Source organism: Odocoileus virginianus, chromosome 25 (assembly GCF_023699985.2).
Source record: "Odocoileus virginianus isolate 20LAN1187 ecotype Illinois chromosome 25, Ovbor_1.2, whole genome shotgun sequence".
NCBI classification, from domain to species: Eukaryota; Metazoa; Chordata; class Mammalia; order Artiodactyla; family Cervidae; genus Odocoileus; species Odocoileus virginianus.
The window spans coordinates 38,151,963-38,177,645 of record NC_069698.1 but is presented as its reverse complement, the minus strand read 5'-3'; the positions used below and the strand labels follow the sequence as shown (position 1 = coordinate 38,177,645).

The following is a 25,683-nucleotide window of genomic DNA, read 5'->3' as shown; positions in this document are numbered from 1 at the left end:
TGCCAGCAAATTTGGAAAACTCAGCAATGGCCACAGGACTGGAAAAGGTCAGTTTTCATTCCAATCCCAAAGAAAGGCAATGTGAAAGAATGCTCAAACTACCACACAATTGCACTCATCTCTCATACTAGTAAAGTGATGCTCAAAACTCTCCAAGCCAGGCTTCAACAATATGCGAACCATGAACTTTCAGATGTTCAAGCTGGTTTTAGAAAAGGCAGAGGAACAAGAGATAAAATTGCCAACATCTGTTGCATCATTGAAAAATCAAGAGAAATCCAGAAAAACATCAATTTCTGCTTTATTGACTACACCAAAGCCTTTGACTGTGTAGATCACAATAAACTGTGGAAAATTCTGAAAGTGATGGGAATACAAGACCACCTGACCTGCCTCTTGAGAAACCTATATACAGGTCAGAAAGCAACAGTTAGAACTGGACATGGAACAGACTGATTCCAAATAAGAAAAGGAGTACATCAAGGTTGTATATTGTCACCCTGCTTATTTAACTTATATGCAGAGTACATCATGAGAAACGCTGGGCTGGAAGAAGCACAAGCTGGAATCAAGATTGCCAGGAGAAATATCAATAACCTCAGATATGCAGATGACACCACCATTATGGCAGAAAGTGAAGAAGAACTAAAGAGCCTCTTGATAGTGAAAGGAGAGTGGGAAAATTGGTTTAAAACTCAACATTCAGAAAACCTAGATCATGGCCTCTGGTCCTATCACTTAACGGCAAATAGATGGGGAAACAGTGGAAACAGTGACTGACTTTATTTTTGGGGCCTCTAAAATCACTGCAGATGGTAACTGCAGCCATGAAATTAAAAGATGCTTACTCCTTGGAAGAAAAGTTCTGATCAAACTAGACAGCATGTTATCAAGAAGAGACATTACTTTGCCAACAAAAGTCCATCTAGTCCAGGCTATGGTTTTTCCAGTAGTCATATATGGATGTGGGCTGGGCTATAAAGAAAGCTGAGCACCGAAGAATTGATGCTTTTGAACTGTGGTATTGGAGAAGACTCTTGAGAGTCCCTTGGACTGCAAGGAGATCCAACCAGTCCATCCTAAAGGAAATCAGTCTTGAATAATCATTGGAAAGACTGATATTGAAGCTGAATCTCCAATATTTGGCCACCTGATGTGAAGAATTGACTCATTTGAAAAGACCCTGTTGCTGGGAAAGATTGAGGGCAGGAGGAGAAGGGTACGACAGAGGATGCGATGGTTGGATAGCATCAACTCAATGGACATGAGTTTGAGTAAATTCTTAGAGTTGGTGATGGACAGGGAGGCCTGGCCTGCTGTAGTCCATGGGGTTGCAGAGTCGGACACATGTTCTCAACTGAACTGGACGTCAAAAGATATTTCAGTAGGCCCAAGAAAACAAGATGTCCCTAAACAAAGAGGATTGTCATTGAATTATTAATATTTGTATGTAATAAGAACTCTTTGAAATTCTGTTTATGAAGTATTTTGAGATAACTATAGTGCTAAAAATAATCATTTAAAGAGGTTATTTACTCTTACTAAGACTTCATCTTCATCACAGGGGCAGAAACAGTTTGACAGCAATACTAAAAGAGAGTATGTATGATCCCCTGGTGGCTCAAATGGTAAAGCATCTGCCTACAATGCGGGCAATCCAGGTTCAATCCCTGGGTTGAGAAGATCCTCTGGAGAAGGAAATGGCAACCCACTCCAGGACTCTTGCCTGGGAAATCCCATGGACGGAGGAGCATGGTAGGCTACAGTCCACGGAGTCGCAAAGAGTCAGACATGACCGAGTGACGTCACTAAAGGAGAGATGACATTTTACTACAGATGACCATATAAATATACCCCACAAAATAAAGGGGCTTATTTGAATAAATAGAGTAAGTCAAATGAGCAATATCGGTTTTAAGATTATATAGGTACTGAATCATTATTATCTGATTCTCAGCTCTACTTCTTTAAGATACCATGATAATTTCACTTTTCTAAGAGGATTTTTTTTCTCTATTACTGCTCAGTTGTGTAATCTCTATGATACATATTTAACTATATGTGCATTAATTATGTCATGTTTTCTAAGCAGTTTCACATAAGTAGATCCCAGCTTCCTAGATATTTTGCAAAATTTTGTGCTCTTTCAGTCTTTTGCAAAATTTTGTGCTCTTTCAGTCTTTTCACATCTTTGAAAAACAATGTTAATACACTGCTTCTAGTGTTACACAATAATTATTATGAAACCAAGTAATTATTATGATGTTTCTTAAATGAAGATATACAAATATTATTTCCTTCTTTAATGTCTTTAAAACAACCTATTGTAAAGTATGTTGGTTTTTCTTATTCCATATGTGGTGATAACATAAGCGGGTCTAAAACAACTTAAGAGAAATGTGTTAACATACCTATTCCCAAAACTGAAATATTGTTTTAAAATTAACTACCTGAAATTTCACTCATAGGCATGAACCCCTGATATAGCTTGTTTTACTCAGCCAATATCCTCTCTGGAAGCCCTCCAGGTATAACAGGAGTGCATTTTCCTGCTGGATGGATATTAGTTAGGATTAACCACATGACTTTTACAATGTGAGAGGAGCAAATGCTTGAAATTTGCTTTTTCTATTGAGTTGCACTCTTGTGCTTCTGCCATCTCCATGGTATAGTTTCCTCCCTGTAGTTGCCATCTCTTAAGTCTGGTTTCAGGTGTTACTGGACCCCTAACATGGAGTTAAGTGTCGCTGCTTGCAGTAGAGTTCCCTATTCAGGGTTAGCTGGTTCTAGTTGAGCAAGAGAAGTATTAATTCATGTCACTGAGGTTTGGAGTGTTTAAATGTATATGTATTATGACATTAGCTGATGATGTATCTAACCGCATGGCTTTATTTATTTATTTTTTTCTCCTGAGCCATTTTCATTGATTCTCATATATTTTTCTACTTTGTTTTGTTCATCATTGGTTTTCATTGCTAGAATGTAAGGTCCATAGAGTCTATTGTTTTTGTTTATTATAATTCTACATTCTCAACACCTGTAAAAGTACTTGGTGTGTAGTACATGCCTGATAAATATTACTGAATGAAAGAATGTAATTAAAATTTGAACCTTAGTATGCTTAAACTCAGGGTTCCTTGGTGGCTCAGTGGTAAAGAACCCACCTGATTAGGCAGGAGATCTGGGTTCAATCGTTAGGTTGGGAAGATATCCTGGAGGAAGGAAATGGCAATCCACTCTAATATTCTTTCCTGGGAACTCCCATGGACAGATGAGCCTGGCCAGCTACTGTCCACGGGGTCTCAAAAGGGACAAACTTGCTCAGCAACTAAACAACAACAATGCTTAAATTAATAAAATAATAAATTTAGAGCCAATCAATACACTGAAGCTTTGGTAATTTAAATCACTTGACCAATGACCTAGGGTTAGACTCAGTAGATCCATTAAAATCTAGGAATAGCTCATATTACTATGACTTTAAATATTATTTTAGCAAAGTCCAATACATTAAAAAGAAAAATTGCTATCAAGTTTACACCATCACATACTGTGACCTGGCTTAATATTAACCATACTTGGACAGTATTAAAACAAAAGCTTGTTCTTGCCTTTGCTCCACTGAAACTCAACCCCAAAATTCAGATTTATGTCTTTATGGCCACAGAATTATGGCTGATTAGATTCAAATTGTTGGGCTGGTCTTTTTCAAGAATTAGGTACCTTAACTTTTGATGGTCATGCTATTCTAGACTAAGGAATCAGATAACAAATCCAAGAAGACAAACCTATAACTCCACATCCTAAGAAGGAGGAGAGGTAGGGGGAGCACTGTTATGGACTGAAGGTCAGTGTTCCCATAAAATTCACTGTTCCAATGTGATGGGATCAGGAGGTGTGGCTTTGGAGAGGCAATTAGGAATAGATAAGGTCATAGGGTGGAGCTCCTATGAGCCGGATCCATGCCCCATGGAGTTAGGAGAGAGCTTTTTCCTCAGATTCTACTCTCCATCATAGGAGGATAGAACCAGAACACAGTGATCTGTAATTGGAAAATGTCCTCACCAGAACCCAACCATGCTGGCTCCCTGATCTCGGATTTCCAGTCTCCAGAACTGTGAGAAACTGATTTCTGTTTTTCATAAGTCACCCAGTTTATGGTACCTTATTACAGCAGCTCAAACAGACTCAGACAGGCTGTAAGCAGTATACCACAAGGTCTTGGCATATTTTTCAGGATCTTCAAGATGACAAAACTCAGTGATACCAGTGAAGGATTGGAAAGATGTGATCTTAATGTGCAGCCTAGTCCCGTAAAGTTCTATCTGTGATGTGGTTTTCTCTGTCAAACACAGAAAGTTCATTCTTATCAATGGATTTTGTGTCCCCTCCAAATTGATATATTGATCCCTAATCCTCCATGTAATGGTGCTTAGAGGTGGGGTTTTGGCAAGCAATTGATTTTAGTTGAAGTCATAAGAATAGAATCCTCATCATGGGGTTAATACCCTTAATGAAAGATGAAGAGAGAGGAAATGTCTCTTTATCTATAGTAAGTTTCCTTCCATGTGAAGATAACCTGCAAAAGAGCACCCACCAGGAATTTAACCATTATGGCATCCTAATACTGGCTTTCCAGCCTCCAGATCATGAGAAATAAAAGGTTATGTTAAAGCCACCCAGCCTAAGATATTTCATTATAGCTGCACAAGCTAGGACATTCACTGTACCAGGAAGAAATGGGATCACTGAGACAAGGTCTTCATTCCAGAGGAAGGGCAGAAAAATGTGGTGAATTGAAGCTTGGGTTTGATGTTTCTGGGAAATTAAGTAAGTGCCAAGAGGTAGTGATAAATCCAGTAGTTAAACAAAATGATTATTTCATCTGTTTGTTGATAGTTACTCATATCTAAGATGTATCTTTTCAAGGGTTAAATATTTCCTAAAATTCCTGAACAACTTTTCATCATCATAATCTCTAAAGCACATTTTCACAAGATTTAATCTGCATCAATTATACCTGTCAGAAATAGCCACAAATGTGATAAAACTAAAGCTATAGTATGTGTACACATGAAGAATGCTAGGTCTTTCAAGTTTTCACAGAGGGTTCATGTAAAGTCTGGGTTAAATAATACAGATGAGCAGTGAAATGATCTTTTCACCTTTCTTTCTCCTCTTATTTTCTTATCTTCTGGCTGTAGACATAAACTTGATATTTCTTTCAGGTGTTGTCACTGAAAATATCATGTTGGATATAAAATCTAAGTAGTTGCTGGTATTAGAACCAAATTACTTCTATAAGTGCACCATCTTCTTTAAAGTTTGAACAATTTAAATGTATTATGGTGAGTGCATAAGGTAGGTTGATAAGACAAGATTTTAATTGTAGATATAAAATGCTTGTCTGCTACAAACAAGGAGTTTTTCTAATTTCTATTTGCTTATTGAGATACTATTTTTAAATGTTAAAATCATGGTTACACCTTACCCACCTCATCCAGTACATGTAGCAGAGAATGCTACCAGAATTAGTTATTTTGAGTGATTGCAAATCTTGAGGAAATAATTGTGTGATACGATAAATGGAATATGTATGGAAGTAACATGAATCTGTATTAAAAGATGAGTTAATCTCTCTATATCCTTAAGAGTTTTTTTGATATAGCTAACTCCTTTTATACAGGAGAAAATGCATTTAAATATTGCTATTATCTCTAACAAGAAATAAAAGCAGGTGCAGAGAGCTCAATGAGAAAAAAATGCAAATGAAAAATTCAATATTTTGTAACATGCATTGTTACCATGTAACTGTTAAATTAAATTTGTCACACAAAATAATTAAATCTAATTAATAGATAATAAGTAATGAGTACCTAGTCACAAAACTTAATGATACTCTAATTGTAATCAAACATGCTATGTAATTGGCGCTTATTGCATTCAACTACATATCACATGCCTGTTATCTCCTGTGTTTTATAAATTGGAACTCTAGTTAAACTCCTGCTTCTTAGAAAGGGTAATGCCTTTGGAATATTGAAAATAAACTGGCGGGATGCCAAGGAGTCTGCTTAAACTGAAATATAAAAGAGGTTTTGAGCAACAACAAAAAAAAGATGTAATCTTCTAAACACCTTCTAAGTTTAGTATTACTGTAACAAATGTGGTTGGTATCAAATTATAAATGGCTCAATTCTTTCCCACTCATTCTTACAATATTACAATTTAGTTTCTTGAATTACATAGTAAAGACTATTTTGGTAAAATGTGTGTGACAATGTATAATTTCTTTGTAATGTTTATAATTTTATACTGTTTTGAATCAAAGATGGAGAATGAAAATATTCTTATCATTTCTAAAATGTAAATATTTTTTCACATGAATAACTTCTGATGGCATTACATTCCATTGAAATATATTAAGGAGCTTCTTGATGAGGGTGAAAAAAACTAAGATCATGGCATCCTGTCCCATCACTTTATGACAAATGGAAGGGGAAAAGGTGGAAGCAGTGACAGATTTTATTTTCTTGGGCTTCAAAATCACTGCAGATAGTGACTGCACCCATGAAATTAAAAGATGCCTGCTCCTTGGAAGGAAACCTATGACAAATCTAGACAGAATTTTGAAAAGCAGAGACATCACTTTGCCGACAAAGGTCCATATAGTCAAAGCTATGCTTTTTCCAGTAGTCATGTATGGATGTGTGAGTTGAACCATAAAGAAGGCTGAGCACTAAAGAATTCATGCATTTGTGTTGTTCGAGAAGATTCTTGAGAGTTCCTCATAAAGCAAGGAGATCAAATCAGTCAATTCTAAAGGAAATCAATCCTGAATATTACTGAAAGGACTCATGCTGAAGTTGAAACTTCAGTTATTTGGCCACCTGATGCAAAGAGCCAACTCACTGGAAAAGACCCGGACACTGAGAAAGACTGAAGGCAAAAAGAGAAGGGGGTGGCAGAGGATGAAATGATTAGATAGCATCACTGACTCAATCGACGTGAAATTGAACAAACTCCAAGAAGTAGAGGGAGACAGAGGAGCCTGGTGTGCTGCAGTCCATGGGGTCACAAAGAGTCTGACATTACTCAGCAACCGAACCACAACATAGACGAATGGCATTATAGTGTTCCTGATACATGAAAAATATATGAATTTTAGCAGTTAGTGACATAAGATGAATAATTATTTTATTTTCTATCTAAGTATACATTTATCTTTTACTAGAATATGTGTGTTTGCTAAGTTACTTCAGTCATGTCTGACTCCTTGAGATCCTATGGACTGTGGCCTGTGAGGTTCCTCTGTCCATGGGATTCTCCAGGCAAGAATACTGGAGTGGGTTGCCACGCTCTCCTCCAGGGGATCTTCCCGACCCAGGGATTGAACTTGTATCTGTTTTACATCACATTCAGTCTCCTGAAGTGGCAGGCAGGTTCTTAAAACTAGTGCCACCTCTAAAGCCCCTACTAGAATATAACTAATCATAAATAAATTTTAAATATATAACTAACCATAAATAAATTGTCATCATAATATTCATCCATTTTAAAACTTTTTTTCAGGGTTCAGTTTTAATAAATTATACTAAGTGCCTAGAAGGTAATAATCTCATATGCCTACCACAGAGTAAAAGTTGGGCACATACATGGGCACATTTATGTCTTGCTATGAAGCTAAAATTCATTCTTAAATGTATCATAAAATTTCAAAAGTGAGCTGGACTTTCAACATTGTGGAATTAATGAATAAATTTGATTGTGAAAAATAGAATATTTTGAGTAAAGCATATAAAGAAATACTATAAGAATCTGGTTTAATCAAAAAGGAAGCTAGACTTCCAGAGATTCTCAATTCTTATGTAACAGATATTTAGAAGAGACTCATCATGGGAAGAAAACAAGAGGCCACAGCTTAGACACAGGATGTGTATGTTAAATCCACAAGCAAAAGACCACTCATTTAGAGACTGTGAAAAAGGAAATATGTCAACAGAATGCATGACTCAAGTTTGATAGTGTGTTTATAAATATTTTCATTTGCTTTACATGAAATTCAGCCTTAATCCAAAGAATTATTCCCTTGCCAGGCTCCTCTGACACTGGGATTCCCCAGACAAGAATACTTGAGTGGGTTGTCATTTCCTTCTCCAGGGGATCTTCCTGACCCAGGGATAGAACCCAAGTCTCTTATGTCTCCTGCATTGGAAGGTGGGTTCTTTACCACTGGCACCACCTGGGAAGCCCTTGGAGGTAAAAGATACCATTAAAAATCTGAATATCTAACTCTAAACCTCAGCTAAAGCCATTCATTTATTTAAGACACAGCGTAGAGCTTACTGAATCTCAGTTCCCTGGCCAGGTACTGACCCAAGGCCATGGTGTTCCAAACCACTAGACCCCATCTCACAATTTAGAATTTGAAATAATTCACATACCTAGAACTTACTATACTTTGCAGATAGATGTCATATGAGTATAGATAAAAATGTCAAATTAAATAAAATTGACTACATAGAAGATTGATACATTGAATGAGAAAAAAGAACTTAACTTCTTAGGTCTTTGCAATCAAACAATCTTTTGATCAGGGTAATGGTTTATTTAAAGCTGTGTGTGTGTGTGTGTGTGTGTGTGTGTGTGTATGTGTGAGTTGCTCAGTCATGTTCCACTCTGTGACCCCATGGACTGTAGCCCTGCCAGGCTCCTCTTTCCATGGAATTCTCTCTCCAGGCAAGAATACTGGAATGGGTTGCCATTCTCTTCTGCAGGGGATTTTCCCCATCCAGGGATCAAACCCAGGTCTCCCGCATTGCAGGCAGCTTCTTTACCAGTTCAGCCAATATGATTATAAAAAATAAAAGGAAAATTTGAAAAAAAAAAATGAGTGGAGGAAACAAATTAAAAATTGCTTGCAGAGCATGCCTATGATAGCCCAACTTCCCTACTGGTGATAATTAAAAAGACTGGAAATAGCACAAATCAAATAAAACAATAGCAACAGCACTACCCTAATGCTTCTGTAGGGAGAGCCAAACAAAATTGGGGTTGTGGAGGGGAATGAAAACTAGTTTCCTTGTTTTCGTTTTGTTTGTTCATTTTTTTTTCCCCCAGCCTCATTGCTATGCCTAGAGGGAAGGTGCTAGATAAGGAGTTTCAAAGTGATTCTGGACATAAAACACATCCAGAAATATAGAGGTATTCTGGAAAGAAGCCAATACAGGTTGGATAGTGTGGGGATTACTCCAGACAAGAGTTTGAGAAGGAGATGCCATGATTCTGGGTATAAAACCACAGAATACTCAGCCTAAACTCTGAACTCTACATACTTAGAACAGATACAAAATGCATAGCAAAGACATTAAGAAATCAACTGATATTTGAATAACTGATTATAGGAGACAACACAGAACTCAGGGATGATTATCTACTTAAAATACTTTTTTCCAGATGCTTGTTGAGACCCAGAGTCTGCACAGGATAATATTTATAGCATCCATGATACAATGCAATATTTCTCAATATTCCATGAACCAGGAAAATATGAACAATTCTAAAGGGAAAATACAGTTAACATATGCACACTCCAAGATACCTCAAATGTTACAAATATTAAATATGGATTTTAGAGCAGCTAATTTAACCTTGGAAGGAAAGTTATGACCAACCTAGACAGCATATTAAAAAGCAGAGACATTACTTTGCCAGCAAAGGTCCGTCTAGTCAGGATGTGGTTTTTCCAGTGGTCATGCATGGATGTGAGAGTTGGACTGTGAAGAAAGCTGAGCACCGGAAAATTGATGCTTTTAAACTGTGGTGTTGGAGAAGACTCTTGAGAGTCCCTTGGACTGCAAGGAGACCCAACAAGTCCATCCTAAAGGAGATCAGTCCTGGGTGTTCATTGGAAGGATTGACGCTGAAGCTGAAACTCCAGTACTTTGGCCACCTGATGCAAAGAGTTGACTCATTGGAAAAGACCCTGATGCTGGGAGGCATTGGGGGCAGGAGAAGAAGGGGACGACAGAGGATGAGATGGCTGGATGGCATCACCAATTCAATAGACATGAGCTTGAGTAAACTCCGGGAGTTGGTGATGGACAGGGAGGCCTGGCGTGCTGCGATTCATGGGGTCACAAAGAGTTGGACACGACTGAGCTACTGAACTGAACTGAACTGAGTTTAACTATGTTGAATGAGGTAAACAAAAACATATACAGGATAAAGGTATATATAGGAAATCTCAGCAGAAAAACAAAAAATACAAAATAGAAAAAAATAGAAATTTAGAGCTAAAAAATTAATATCTTAAATAAAACAAAAGTTTAACTGAATGGACTCAGTAGCAGTAAAGAGATTATCAGCAGAGAATCAGTTAACTTGAAAAGCAAACAACAGATATTGTCTAATCTAAAGAATAGTGAAACATAGATTTGTAACACTGAACAATGTCTCAGAGATTTTTGAGTCAAAAAGTCTATATGTTTGTAGTTAAAAGTCCTAGAGATGAGAAAGAGATTAGAAAAGAATAAATATTTATAGATTAAAAGCTGTCAAATATATTGACAAACATAAATTTATAGATTCAAGAAATTCAGTATACCCCAAACAGTAAACACAAAGAAAATCACACCTAGATATATCCTAGTCAAAATTATAAGCAACAAAGATGAAGAAAGTAAATCGAAATCAGCTTTAGAAAAATGGCACATTGCATACAAGGGATAAATAAATCAAACTGCCATGGATTTATCATCAGAATCCAAGGAGATGAGAAGACAGAAGAACCTCATCTTTAAAGAAATGACAACCCAGAATTCCTTCCAAGGGAAAAAAATATCATCAGGAATGATACAGAGGGAGAACATTTTCAGATGAAAATAATAATAATAATAAAAAAGAATAGATGATATCCCTAACAGTCATGCTCTACAATAAATGGAAAAGAAATATCCTTAGACTGGAGGACAATAATATCAGAGGAAAATCTGGGTCTGTAAGGATGAAAGAAGACAAAAAAGAAATGATAAAACTATGAGCAAATAATATTTTTCCCTTTCAAGTTCCTTAATATAGCTATAATTCATTAAAACAAAACATCATAATTTCTGGTGAGAGCCTCAATTAAGATGAATATGGGTGTAATACATATGACATCAAAAAAATTTTTAAAAGATCAGTGTGGAGCACTTGTAAAGGCATCTGTATTGTTGCAAAGCTTTTACATTTAATAGAAAGTGTCAGATTATAACTCTGAGAGACCCTGAATAGCTATTCGTACATCAGACAAAACACATCTAGTCAGGGATTAGTGGAGAAAATGAATCATTCATGAAGAAGACATATATTAGAGAGAGAAAAATGATTCACCAAAGATAAGTACATCCCAAACCTTTGAGTACATTAATTTACATGGCCCAAGGAACTTTGTAGCTGTGACTAAATTAAGGATGCTGGGTTGAGAAGATTATCCAGGATTATCCAATGTGGGTCCAGTGAAATGGCAGGCAAGTCAAAGATAGAGAAAATGTGAAGAAGGAAGCAGAATCAATGTTGTGATGTGATGTGAGACTCATTGTACCATTACTGGCTTTGAAGATGGAAGGAGACTGCAAGTTTGTGGGCATATTCCAGAAACTGTAGAGCCTCCACAAAGAAACACAACCCTACAAACACTTGATTTTATCCCAGTAAGAATCCTTTCTTACCTCTGATATCAAGAGATTAAAATAATACATGGTATTGTTTACAGCAAGTAAATTCATGTTCACTGGTTATATCAACAACAAGACACTAAGAGAAGATACAGACTATAAATGTATATTGTGTCACTGGGCCTCAAAATACACAAAATGCAAAAATAAACAGAATTAAAGAGAGAGAGAAAAAAGTTCACAATTATGGTAGAGGATTTTAACAACCATCATTCTAATAGAACAAAACAGATTTGGTAAATACATAGAAGATATAAAGAACATATATGTGTTTCAAGTACATATTATGTATTCACTAGACAGATCATATGCTGTGACATTAAACAAACTTCAAAAAATACGACAATAATCAAAACCATATAGAGAATATTTTTGAAGCAAAACTGAATTAAATTAGAAATTAGTAACAGTAAAATATCTAGGGAAATGCTAAATATCTGAAGGCTAAACATATCCTCACAAATAATATTGGCCAATGATGAAATAATCTACAAAAATATAAATTATTTTCAACTGACAGCCAAGAGAAACACAATAAACCACTATTTGTGGGATGCAGTTAAAGTATTGCTTAGAGAACAATTCCAGAAAAAGCTGAATAAACCAATATGTAAGCTTTTAAAAGCAAAAAAGGACTGCACCTGTAATCAAAAACAACTTGAATTTGGTTCACAATCAGTCCTTGCAAAACAGAGTATCCTAAATATGTATTTTAAATATTATACAATAATTTATGAGGATGTAAAATAATTCAACAAAACTTGAATGAGAAATGAAATTCTCACTAATACATGAAACACAGGACCAATAATATTAGGAATAAACAGATAAAAATCTAAGGAGATGTTGATCAATTACTGATAACTAATATAGTTCCATTTACACTGTGATTTAGGCTACACGTTCTATTAAAAAGTCGCAATTTTTAGGGTAAGCAGTATTGACTATTAAATACAGTCAAATCTGTATTGTGAAATCGCCCATAACCTCCACTAGATGTCTCTAATAACTGACTTTGGCTACATTCCTTCTAATATTATGCATCAAATACTGCAACATGAACTACATCTGTGCTTTGATTTTCCTACAAAATTTCATGTTTTTCAAAGAAGAAAAAAGTTGTCTTAATACACAACTGAAAAAATGAAAATAACTTACATTCAATGTCAAGGTACATGCTCTTTTGGTGCCCTCCAATTCTGCTTGCCGCTTCGCAGTCGTATCTCCCTGAATCTGACAAGTCCACATCTTTAATGTGCAGTGACGAACTTCCATGCTGCCCTTTGACTTCAATACGTCCGTCTGGGCTCTGTTTACATTGATTCGGGGAAAAAGGAAGATTGCATGCTTATTTTGTGTAAAGTGATGATGAAATATATTGCATTTATCATTGACATAACAGTTGAAAACACACTCTTAACTGTATTGTTTTTTATTTCAAAAAAGCACTGTTTCCATATTTATACTTTACTGGTTTTAGCTTATCCATTTTAGGTGCCCACTTGTTTACAGGGACACTGACGTGCACATAATAAAAACATGTTTTATCAACCTTTTTTATTTAGCATGCTCTTTGCTTTTCAGACGTTCACTTGCTTTTTATAAAGCTAGTATGTTCTTCTAGGGACTTTCCAGGTGGTGCAAGGATTTTGTTGTTGGCTTTCTGCTGTGTTCTTTGCAAACAGCAAAATGACAACAATGCCTATTTAATTCTGGCTACAGCTTACCAGCAAAAATACCTCTGCCGTACTTTAGTTTCTTACTTCACCACATAAGCAGAATGTACCAAGATGTATGAAAATTAAAGAATTTAAAAGGAATTTATAGTTTTCATTTTTGAATGAATGCAACAGTATTGCTTATAAGCATAACTGGTACCATATGCATCATAGATACACTATTAAAAGGAAGTCATTGGAAACAACATGGAAATGATTACTCACATACTCCACAAACATGATTCAAGTCAAGGAATTACTTATAATCCTATAGTCTATAGACTGTATTTCAAATAAGAATTATTGTGTGCAACACAATTAGCATATCCAGAATTGTTTTCTTAAACCATGTAAATACCTTAATAGCACACATATTAAAACAGAGGTAGTTTATTCATTCAATTTTACTTTTTATTATTAAGATTCACAGTGGACTTAACACCTCATAACTCATTGAAGACATCTGCTCTACCATTATCAAATTGATTCTTTTTAATATTTAATGTTTTAGTGTTCAATAGAATATGTCATTAATTTAATTGAAATATGTATGTTATTATACACAGTATAATGGTTGTATAATTTTATGTATGACAGATTCAAATAAATTTCAATGCATGTGTGTACTTTGCATTATTAAAATGATGTTTAATCATTTTTATTAATATCAAAAGACTATGCTTTTGCATGGCTTGTGGGATCTTATTTCCTCCACTGGGGATCAAACCCAGAGCCACAGAAGTGAAAGCGTGCTTCTTAATCACTAGATCATCAGGGAAGTCCCTTACTAGACTATCTTAAAGGCCTTTTCAAACATGTTGACTGGGGTACAATATGGTTACTTTATTTGCTTTTAACTTCTATATTTGAATGCAATCATTAAATAATCCCATTAATTACTGATAATTTATTATTTGAGAAATGGTCTTCAAAAATAAAGAAATAAGCAAAAGCATATTAGGGATGCAACTTAGACCAAAATTTCTGTCAAAAATATGTTTCCCACCTTCCAAGTATTACTAAAGAAATAGTAAGCTGAAGTTTTCAATCTGAAGGGCATTCTATTCTGCCAATTTTTAAGGTGTTCAGCTGCTAAACCCATTTACTTAATTGACAGAAAACAAAATGCAAGTATTCACAGAAGTTAAAAATCAGAAAGAATGAATAATTGGCCAAAGTAAAATGGCCAATTGTTATACAAGGTAACTAACTGCTGTTTCATAACTAAAACAATATCCTTTGGCCTTTATTGCACCTCTATTCATTGTTAATTCCTGGTAGCTCATTTGGTAAAGTATGTCTGTGGTGCAGGAGACTTGGGTTCAATCCCTAGGTTGGGAAGATCCCCTGGAGAAGGGCATGGCAACCCACTCTAGTTTTCTTGCCTGGAGAATCCCCATGGACAGAGGAGGCCGGCAGCCTACAGTCCATGGGGTCACACAAGTCGGACATGACTTAGCAACTAAACCACCTCCACCATTCATTGCTAAATCCTATTGAACTTGCCTTCCTTTCTTCTATGCTGACTTCCCTTGACTTTCAGGACACCCGCATGATCCTGATTTTTCTCCCAGTTTTAGTTGCAGCCTCCTTTGTTTTGGTTTTGATTATAGCCTCCTTGCTTCCTTGGGGTCTCTGTATTCTGGCCTGGACTCTAGCGCTTTTTTATTCAATTTCATTTGAGCACTCTTAGCCTGACCACATCTACACCGAGATCTTTAGTCATTCTTTCTCCCTCAGTAGAGAGGAAAATAAGAGCTTCAGAAATAAGATACATCACATGCAGGGAAAGTCCATTTGATACAGATCTCAAACCAGCATGTGCAGATGAATGCATCACACCCACCCAGCATCACCTGCCCTCTTCCAGGTATCTTTCTTTCTATGAATGATATTAATACTAATTATTTCCCATCCCTCATGCTATACTATGTTCTCACTCTTGGATCAGTTGCTGAACCTTTATTCATCTATTTATATTCTAAGTAATGATACATTTCAGTTTATCATCTTGCTTGACATTACATTTCCAACTTTCAGGAACTGTGTTCCCCTAGACATATCTGCTTTCTCCCTCTCCATTCAGAGTTTCAGTTGTGCTGCTGAGTTGGAAGGATATTGACAGGCGTCTCTCGATTCCAGAGAGAACAATCACACTCAGGAAGAATGTGACCAAAAAAGCTTTCCTGACTCTGCAAAATTCTACATTATGTTATTTCCTATGTTTCTTTAGCAAAAAATTCATTCCAGCTGCAGAAATTTTTTTTGTGAAGCTAAGAATAAGATGTTTTTTTTAAAAAAGCAAACTTTTATTTCTTGTAACTACTTTATGATGGTTTCACCACCAGTAATTTTCTATAATTACACATAACATTATATCGCCTCCGCCAACTCCTTAGCCTGATGTTGATGGACTTCCATATGGCATTATCTTTCTGTTTAAGGACACCTTATAATTCGGGTATCAGTAATTTGGGTTCCAATTAATTTGAACTACTTGTACTGCAATGAATATCCTGTGTTATCTTTCTCTAAGCAGCCTTCACATATCTGCCTCTAATCCTTCCCCCTTTATCTCTTTCATATCTATATGGCAGAATTCTACCACCATTCTTTCCACTTCTTAGCCAAATACCAATTTATATTCATAATCCCTCACTGACCACTCTGTGTGTGTGTGTGTGTGTATAATATTCTTTGAAATCAATGCATTTCTTGAAACATATTGCTTTTTCCTGGTCTTATCTGAAACTTTGGGTTTTATCCTGCAGATTGATATTATAGTTGTACAAATGCAAGACATTTTAATGACACTTAATGTAAAAGTCATCTGGACTAGCATCTAGGACAGAATCAATACATTCTAATTTTTTATAAGGCAAATTAACTCATACTGAAATTTACATATAATTGTATAAAGTAAATGTAATTCTTCAGCTATTCTTTACTATGGATGAAAAAGTTTGTACTTAATATATTTATTAGAATGTAGATAAGATACATTATTAATAATGTAAAACATCCTTCTTTCATTAGGGAAAATATTGTCCTTCTGCACATTAAAAAGTAAATTTACCCACCTTTAAAATAAACAAGTCCTTTGGTTATCACCTGTTATAAATGATATAGCTTTGACTTGTAGATAGCTATTCATGTAAGTTAGCATGCTATTAATATTAGTAAAAATGGTAGAATTTAAAATACTAAGGTAGTCAGTATGCCCTATCTTTTTTCTTTCTCACATTCATGTGTTAAACTGTTTTAGAATCATTGACACTTTAGAGAAAACTGGGGATCCTGTCACTTAGTTACTCAACATTTTTATCTATGTTTGCAATTGTTTTACAATAAGCAACAATATAGCTGAAATTAACAGAGATTTAGGAAGAATATAATTTGTTCTATTTCTGGAAGGAGTGTGATTCCCTGAGAAATAAGTCATTTTTGGAGTTAACACTGTCTCTGTAATAATGCACAATATGCATTTGACTAGAAGACCAAAGTCATTTCTTCTCATTTCATATACCAAAGGGCATCTTTCTCTCTGTGCTACAAAAATATATTACACATTTCTGAAAGAAAATTCATTTATATATTGGCTTTGATTCACCACCTACAGAAGATTCATTTAAGACATCAGATATTTGACTGAGACAGGTTAATTGGTATATTAGCTGTTCATGTAGTATTTTCATTTTATATCACAGCATTAAGATGACTGGAAAGTAAAATGTCTGACCGTACATTATTCTTTCAATCTTTTACAAAAAGACACTCTCAGAAATTTGACTTGATATATCTTTTGCCTTTCTGAAGGTCAACTTAAGAACTGCTTGCTTGTGTAGTGTTTCAGTATTTTTATAAAATGAGTATTCATAGCATTTATTGTCCTTTCATTAATCTCTTAATCAAATATCTATGTGAAAACTATTATCTTGAGTTTAGTACAAAATAAACATTTTGTTTAACTGCTGTACACTTGAAATTACATAACATATATCATGGTTACTTTGTGGCTTTACTTGACTAGACTTCATTGTCAAATTTAGAATTCAGCTGCAGCAAACAATACATCTGAGGTGGTCAGAATTCCCTTTCTTCTTCCTCACATTTATGCCTTTGAATGTTTTTAGGGTCACTGACACTTTTAGCCGTTTGAGAAACGGTGGTTCACGTCAGTTACTCAACATTTTTCTGTATGTGTGCAATTGTTTTACAATAAGTGTCCAGGCACTGGGGATACAAGCTGAGCAAAACAGAATAATTTCCACCCTTGGAGAATTTAACTGAGAAGACAGATATCATTTTAAAAATAAAATACAAATAAATTGAAAAATACCACAGGTTCATTGTGGGGATATTATCGAAGGGGTGGGTTAGAGTCAGAGGTATGTTCCTTGATACACTGAAGTGTGGACTAGAATCTGGAAATGGTGAAAGAGGTAGTGGTGTAGAGAGAATTCAGTGCTGTAGAGAGAATATGCCACCAGAAGGCTTTTGGAAAACCTGAGAGGACACGGCAGCTGTCGAGAAAAGGCTGAGAGCACATGGGATCCCCTTGACATTGGGGGCGGATAGAGAACCAACCCATGGAGAACCCAAGATATACAGACACACAGCAAGTTTTCACCTTTTGGTTACATATTATTTTTTCTCATTATATATTTTGCATTTTTTGGGGGTGGATTTTTTATTATATATTGTTTGCATTATTTTAAATTGCATTCCATTGCATCTTTATTGAATGTAAATTAAATTTAGTTTCAAATATGTAGAGGTAGCAGCAAGACATAACTGTTAAATGCATAAAAAAGGAAACAGACTCTTTCCAAAGGTTATTGGAATTAATTCACACAAACTAACTTCTCAAAATCATAGGATTCCTATATTTACCCTTAGCATTAAGGCCTCTTTCCTCTGGGCTTGATCCGACCTTCCTAATTTTATTCCTATTTTCATACCATGAAATAAACTTATGTACATTTACCCTTCCCCTAAGGAGGGTAAACTGATGAAATAAAGAGTAATATGTCCAGGAAAATTTCTTAACTTACAGTTTCTTCACTGGTTATAGGGCTTGTTGGTTTTATACAGACATAAACTCTGTGTTACTATTCAATGGCTTTATATCTGTGGGTACTAATAATTATGCATCACATTTCCAAAAGTTATATGTTACTTAAAGTTATATTAAGTATCCCAACTGTATTTCTATATGACTGTTACTTATTATGGTTATTCACTCTGACTGGAGGTCTATGCAAATAAATTAGAATAAAAGAAATGTGTTTGTAGTATATAGCTCATCATACTCTGGCAATGCTATTGCTTACTCTGAATGACAAGATAGCTACTTTTATCAAATCCAAAGATAACCGAACAGCGTATTTGATCTCAAGATTTTTCACAAAATTCAGGACATGGGAATTCAAGCCATAAGTGTGGGGCTAGTATAGAAAGCCAGTAGGAAAATCCCACAGATTCAAGCTATCGATCCATGTAAAATTTCATTGTTTTCTTCAAGGTTAAGAAACTATGAAAAACAAGATGGTCACTACTGTTTTAGATAATCATTGCTTTTTCCACTTTTTTCTGTATATCCTTCATAACGGAAAAGAGCAAAGTAACAACAACTGCTTATTAAAAAATGAGTAAGAGATAAAGAAGCCAAGAAGATATTAAAATCTAAAAGTTATACCTTATTTGAGCTAAATTTTAGTTTTAGGGCACACAACACTGCAAAGATAGAAAGGAGATCTAAATGAAGGAGGCACATTATACAATGAAATCCTTCCTATTCAACAATTTATTATAAGATGGTCAGAGGTATTGCAATGGTTTATGTACATAATTGACTTTAACTTGTGAACACTGATATCACATGCTTACACTGTACTGCTCTGGAAGTAATGTAATAACTAAAATGTGGACTCCTTTATTGCAAGGCTTTGAATAAATGAGAGGTTTGTATTAATGGTTTTTAAATTCAGATTTTAAAATGTTTTCTCTGTAACATAAACTTAATCAATTAGAAAACAGATGAAGTGCAATACTAAAAATACTATAATTGGAATGGCATAATATTGATAACAATTGAAACTGCAATAGAAAGTGGGATTTCATTATACCATTCTCCTGTCTTTGTTTTAAATTTGCATCATGCATTTTATCATGGAAATTTTTAAACAACATAACCAAGATGGAATGTGTCCCTTTATTTTTGTAAATTGTTAAAACATACAGAGCAGATCAGAACCCAAACTAAAATCTAGAGCATACTGTTGCAGACCACTCACAAATCCATGGATTTCTGTATTGAAAGCCAGTGAGGTTTTGCTGTGATTATTTTGCAGTATTTATCACAGTGCAGGTTGGCTTATACACAGTACATAACTCTTGCTGCTTTCCCCTAGGTCTGATTAGAATTACTTAAGCTTGTGTAGGGTCATATGATAAATGTTATTACAATCAGTGATGTAGCTAGTGACCAGTATCTAAGTGATATGGCAATCTTGTTCAAATTATAGACAAATGAAGGATTTTTGAAAAGCAGTATCCAACAGGAAGCAGTACAATAATGCTACATGAGATGTTTAAAAAGTGCCTGACACATAGTATATATTCAATACATTTAACAATAGTCATTATCCTCTCCTGATAGTATATCTCTATGCAAATCCCTATAACATGTTCAATAACAGAAAAACCTCAATTTGAAGAAATACAAAATATTTTGGGAACATTCTTTCTTTGCTCTATCTATTGAGACAAATTAGGACCCTATACTGAGCCTTCTTTGGCCACATCTCACTGCAAGCATGAAAAAGACATGACTGCTCTAAGTATATGTAGGTCTTTTTCCTGTCTGTTTCATTTGGATAAATTGTATTTTTCTCTTTGATTTTACTAGACATTTCTTCTGTAGTACCTAATCTTCTGTTAATCCAATCTAATTTTTATTTTTTTTAATCTCTAGAATTTTGATTTAGTATTTTACGCTGTTATATTTCTCTGTATTATGTTCATGTCTTCTAGCTACCTTGCATACATATGCAGTATATGTATTAAAAGAAGAAGAAAAAGGATATGTGAATATTCCTATCTACGAATACTGTCACCTTTGTCAATAGATCTGTTTCTTTTGATTGATTTAGCTTTTTTCCCCTAATATGGTTATATTTTCATGTACCTTGTATGCCTCATAATTTTTATTAGATGCCACACACTCTGAATTATATGCTTTGAGTGATATATATATACACACACACACACATATATATATATGAGTGATATAAGTATCATATAAATTTAGTGGTCTGATACATTATATATATATATAAATACACATATGATCTCTTTTATGAGATATTGTTAAATTACTTGAAAATAATCTTATTCTTTTGAAGCTTTTAAACTTTGCTAGGTAAGCTGGGAACAGTCTTTAGTTTAAGACTAATTCGACCGCATTACTAAAGCCAGCCACTCCAGGATTCCCGTGGTTCTTTCTGTGGCCTTGCAGCTTCCTCACACACACGTCTCAGTACTCAGCTGAAGCCTCTTGGGGAAAGTGCTGGAGCTCTCTGGAGCTCTCTCTGTGGGCATTTCTTCTCCACAGAGCTCCCTCCTCTCTGGTACCCCATCCTGTGATTTCTAGCACCCTCAATCATTCAAACTCAGAACCCTGGCTCCTCAACCAAGAGAAGAAAGCCAGACTCTTCATCCTTGGGCAGCAGCCTGGAAACTCTCCACGCAGGACACTCGGACAATCACAGGGCTCGTGACATTTGTTTCTCTTCTCCCACGGATCATATGCTGTCCATCACGGCACAAATTTTGTCTGTTGTCATTGTTAAAAGTCAGAGTATAAATCAAGCCTTTCTTCATCCAATATGCCTGGAAATATGAACTCTAACAAGCATTTTAAAGGGTCACTAGTCCCACACTTAACATCAGAAAATGCAAGGAATTTACCACCAGTGACAACGTTTTGTCACATATATGCAAATTCTTATGGTATACAACACATTACTATCAACAGTATCACTTTTACCAGCCATATATCACAAAGTAGAATACTACTTGCCAATGTGGGTGCACATTTTTCCTTCTTTTAAAACCTCACATCATTTCAAATACACATTAAATATATACATCGCTGGATATACAAGAAATGTTATAAAAATAATGTGTACAATTACTGTCATATGTATTGGCAGTGTTATAGCAAATATATACTCTGTTTTAATGCATAGCTATGCTGAGTGACTCATATATTTTACTTCAGTGCCTCAAAACTACATTTCAGGTAGGAGGCTCAAGAAAATAAAAAATATTTCTTAGCTCTGTGTTGAACTCTCCTCAGTTGTATTAGAGTATAACAATTATGGAATTAACAAAATCACTTTATTGGAAATGCTATATATAACACATGCACATAAATACTAAAAACTAATAAGTATAAACAAAAATATCAAAACAGTTTCATCAAATCCTTTCAGTAAATAGACATAGAAACAAGCTACCTCTTAAAGATGACTAAAAATTAAAATTTTGTATAACATACAAACTCCCTTGAGCTGATTTTATTTAGCTTTGGATTTAATTTGTTTGTTTTGTGGTAAAGTATCTCCTCATAAAGAAAATACAAATTAAAACAATTTTGCATATGCAAATTCAACTTTTTATAATTGCTAGAAGTCTTCAGTTAAAAGAGAAGGTACTCTCTAGAAAGGATCTAAGTTATCAAGATAATAAAATAATGCATAGCAGAAAGGGAGTTGCAAATGGTAACAAAATTTATTTCTTTACCAAGGGCAAAAAGATGTATTAAGACAGTTTCATAGTATGGCTACAACCCTAAACCATAGAAAGAAAAAGATACAATGTGCACTTTGTCAGAAACATTAAAAGAGAAGGTAAAAGCCTATATTTCTATACTATATTCTTTTATTAAAAAAGAAAATTATGGCTCACACAGGTCTGTGATGAATATTTACATTGATATATATATATATATATCAATCATTAGATGATAAAAATTTACAGGTATTATCATTAAAGGGGAGCATGGTAGAAACAGAGCCAGAAGCAGAGATGGTCTGGGATATTATGTTACCTTTGCTACAAGAAAGAAAAATAATAAGAAACACCCCTCAAGAAGTTTCTAATTGTGTGCTGGGATACGCAGATATGGAACGTTTAGTAAATAATTATATTACAGGACAGATTGTTGTAAATATTATGAGAAGGTATTGGAAGAGTATAATGCAATGTGGTATCTCAAGGTGCTGATCAAAACAGCCAGTTAGGCATGTTTTTTTCTGATACAGAAAGAGGAGATCCAACTCTTTATGGTATACATAGGAAAAGAGTGCCATTCTATTGCTTGCTAACCTCCTTCCTCTATAAAATTTATCTATGGAAATTCCTTAATTATCACCTTTTCTATCCCTTGGCCTCAGAAGATATTTTAGTTTAAATAAGCAAATGGTGCATGAAGTAATCAGAATATTATATCAATTTATTCAAATATTTATCACTTTGTATGCTATTATTACTTTAGCATTCTGTTTTTCCTTTTAAATTTTTGTCCCAATAGATTCACAGCTCCTATGACTTGGCTAGATACAGTGAACTTCAGAATTGAATGCAAGTACCCATATAATAAGTCACTTCTACTATTCTGTACATAGTTTAACTTCTTATCTAGTTTCAGATTTTGTAATTAAAAGAATAGTGTTCTAAAATTTATACTTAATTTACCTGAAGAACTCAGCAATTAATCTAGACATACCCAGAGTTAAAAACCAATAGGCTTATTATATAGACCAGTTTGGCAGTTAAGGACTCTCTCAGCAAACTCATACATATTTCATACTGCAATTAGTATATCAAAGACTTGTGATAGCTTTCACTACATTTACAACTCACAGTGTACATTCGAAGTTGTAGATGGATAAAGTACATACTATTGAAAATCTTCCAGCACCCAAGGATTGATGGAGGAAATGTGAAATATTACTTGGAATAAATTAATTGATCTTAGTAGTAGGACTTGAGGGGAAAATGAAGGTAATAGAGATTTGAAGTGACCTATCATGTCAGGGGCTTCCCAGGTGGCTCAGAAGTTAAAAAAAAAAAAAAAAAAAAAATCAGCCTAAAATATGGGAGACCCAGGTTCGATCCCTGGGTCAGAAATATACCCTGGAGAAGGGAATGGCAACCCACTCTAGTATTCTTGCATAAAGAATTCCATTGACAGAGGAGCCTGATGGGCTGCAGTCTAAGTGATCACAAAGAGTCGGACATGAATGAGCAGTTAACACACACATGCTATTATATAAAGCAGTTCTGGTAATAAAGGGATTTCCAAATGATAGTAGAAGCTATTGGAGGCTTCTGAACAACAGAGTGACATTATCCAGCTTATTTCCAATGGACTGATTTCACCATTTTAATAAGAATAACAAGCGGCAACAGTGCATGCATTAAAACATTTTAAAAGTTTTTTGCAATAATCTAGGCAAATAGTTTGGAGGAGGGCATGACAACCCACTCCAGTATTCTTGCCTGGAGAATCTCGTGGACAGAGGAGTATGGTGGGCCATGGTTCACAGGGTCACAGAGACATCTGAAGCGATTTAGCATGAATGCAGGCAAATAATTACGCTGGCTTGGACCAGTGCAGTAACAGTTGGATTTTGAGAAATGATCCCAATTTTAATACATTTAAAATAAGAATAACAGGATTTATAAAATTTGAATGTGTGTATAATAATAAATAAAAGTCAAAAGATTATACCCAAAATTTTACACTATATTACTAAAGGGAAGGAATCACCATTTAATGAGATTGGGATGACTGAGGAAGATGTGGAACTAGAGACAATGTACAGAGCTGAATTGGGTATTTTACATCAAGGTACTTATTTAATATCCAAATGTAGCTACCTGGTAGATGACTGGATACAGACAACTAGGGTTTAGTTGAAAAGCTCATGTTAAAATTTTGGATTTTTTTGAATGTAGTTGGTAATTAAAGGCATAAGACAAAATGAATAAATCAAGGGAATAAACATAGTTAGAGAAAGGAATCTAATAAAAAACCCAATTTAGAGCCCTAGATAATTTAGAGGTCAATTAGAAGACCAAGACTTATGAGAGAAAAATCAGGAAGATATACCAGAAGCCAGAGCTACCCAGGTGGCAATAGTGGTAAGGAACCCTCAACTCAATGCAGGAGACATGAGACACAGATTTGATCCCTGGATCTGGAAGATCCCCTGGAGGAGGGCATGGCAACCCACTCCAGTAGTTTTGCCTGGAGAATCTCATGGACAGAGGAGCCTGGCAGGATACAGTCCATATAATTGCAAAGAGTTGGATACAACTGAAGCAACTTAGCATGCACGCATGCATACCATAAGTCAAAGTCCATGCAACAAGAAGAAAGGATTATTTAATTGGTCAATGCTTCTCTTGGGTAAAAAAGTAAAATTAGGTTTCTTAATTTGTGATAAAACTTAGAAAAGTGAATGTTACTAGTAACAAGCTTTCCAAAGAGCTTTTGTGGAGTCATGTGATCAAAGCCAGACTGGAATATATTCAAGAGGTAATTCTAGGAAGAATTTAGAGAGAACAGGATTAAACAACATTTTCAAGAGATTTTCAATGAATAGAGGCTCAGCTCAGATGAGATCTGGAAGTCAAATATGGTAGTTACTGGGTTGGCTAAAAAGTTTGTTCAGGTTTTTCATAACATCTTACAGAAAAATTCAAAACAACTTTCTGGCCAATCCAATATCTATCTGTCTACATATATACACAGACTTAAAATATATACTCATACATGAAGGGTGGGCTTCCCTGGTAGTTCAGATGGTAAAGCATCTGCCTGCAATGTGGGAGACCTGGGTTCGATCCCTGGGTCTGGAAGATGGCCTGGAGAAGGAACTGGCAACCCTCTCCAGTATTCTTGACTGGAAAATCCCATGAACAGAGGAGCCTGGCAGGCTACAATCAATGCAATCACAAAGAGTCTGACACTACTGAGCGACTATCACTTTCACTTTCATATGAAGGCTATATCTATGGTTATCACACTGTGCATTTCATACACATGGCTCATTTATTTTGGAACTGGAAGCTTGTAGCTCTTAAGGTCCCTCGTTTATTTATTCCCCACCCACCAAATCACCTGTTCATTCTCTATATCTTTAAATCTGTCTCTGCTTTGTTATGTTTGCTCA

At 35.1% G+C, this 25,683-nt stretch overlaps 1 protein-coding gene across 2 annotated transcripts in view; it reads right to left on the bottom strand.

Annotated features, from left to right (window-relative positions):
- NCAM2 (neural cell adhesion molecule 2) overlaps positions 1 to 25,683 on the bottom strand; it is a 545,626-nt gene that overhangs the window by 127,202 nt on the left and 392,741 nt on the right. For both annotated transcript variants that reach the window (XM_070455106.1, XM_070455107.1), the window contains exon 9: positions 12,876 to 13,026. In XM_070455106.1, the coding sequence (XP_070311207.1) occupies positions 12,876 to 13,026 (151 nt within the window). The remainder of the gene's footprint in view (positions 1 to 12,875; positions 13,027 to 25,683) is intronic.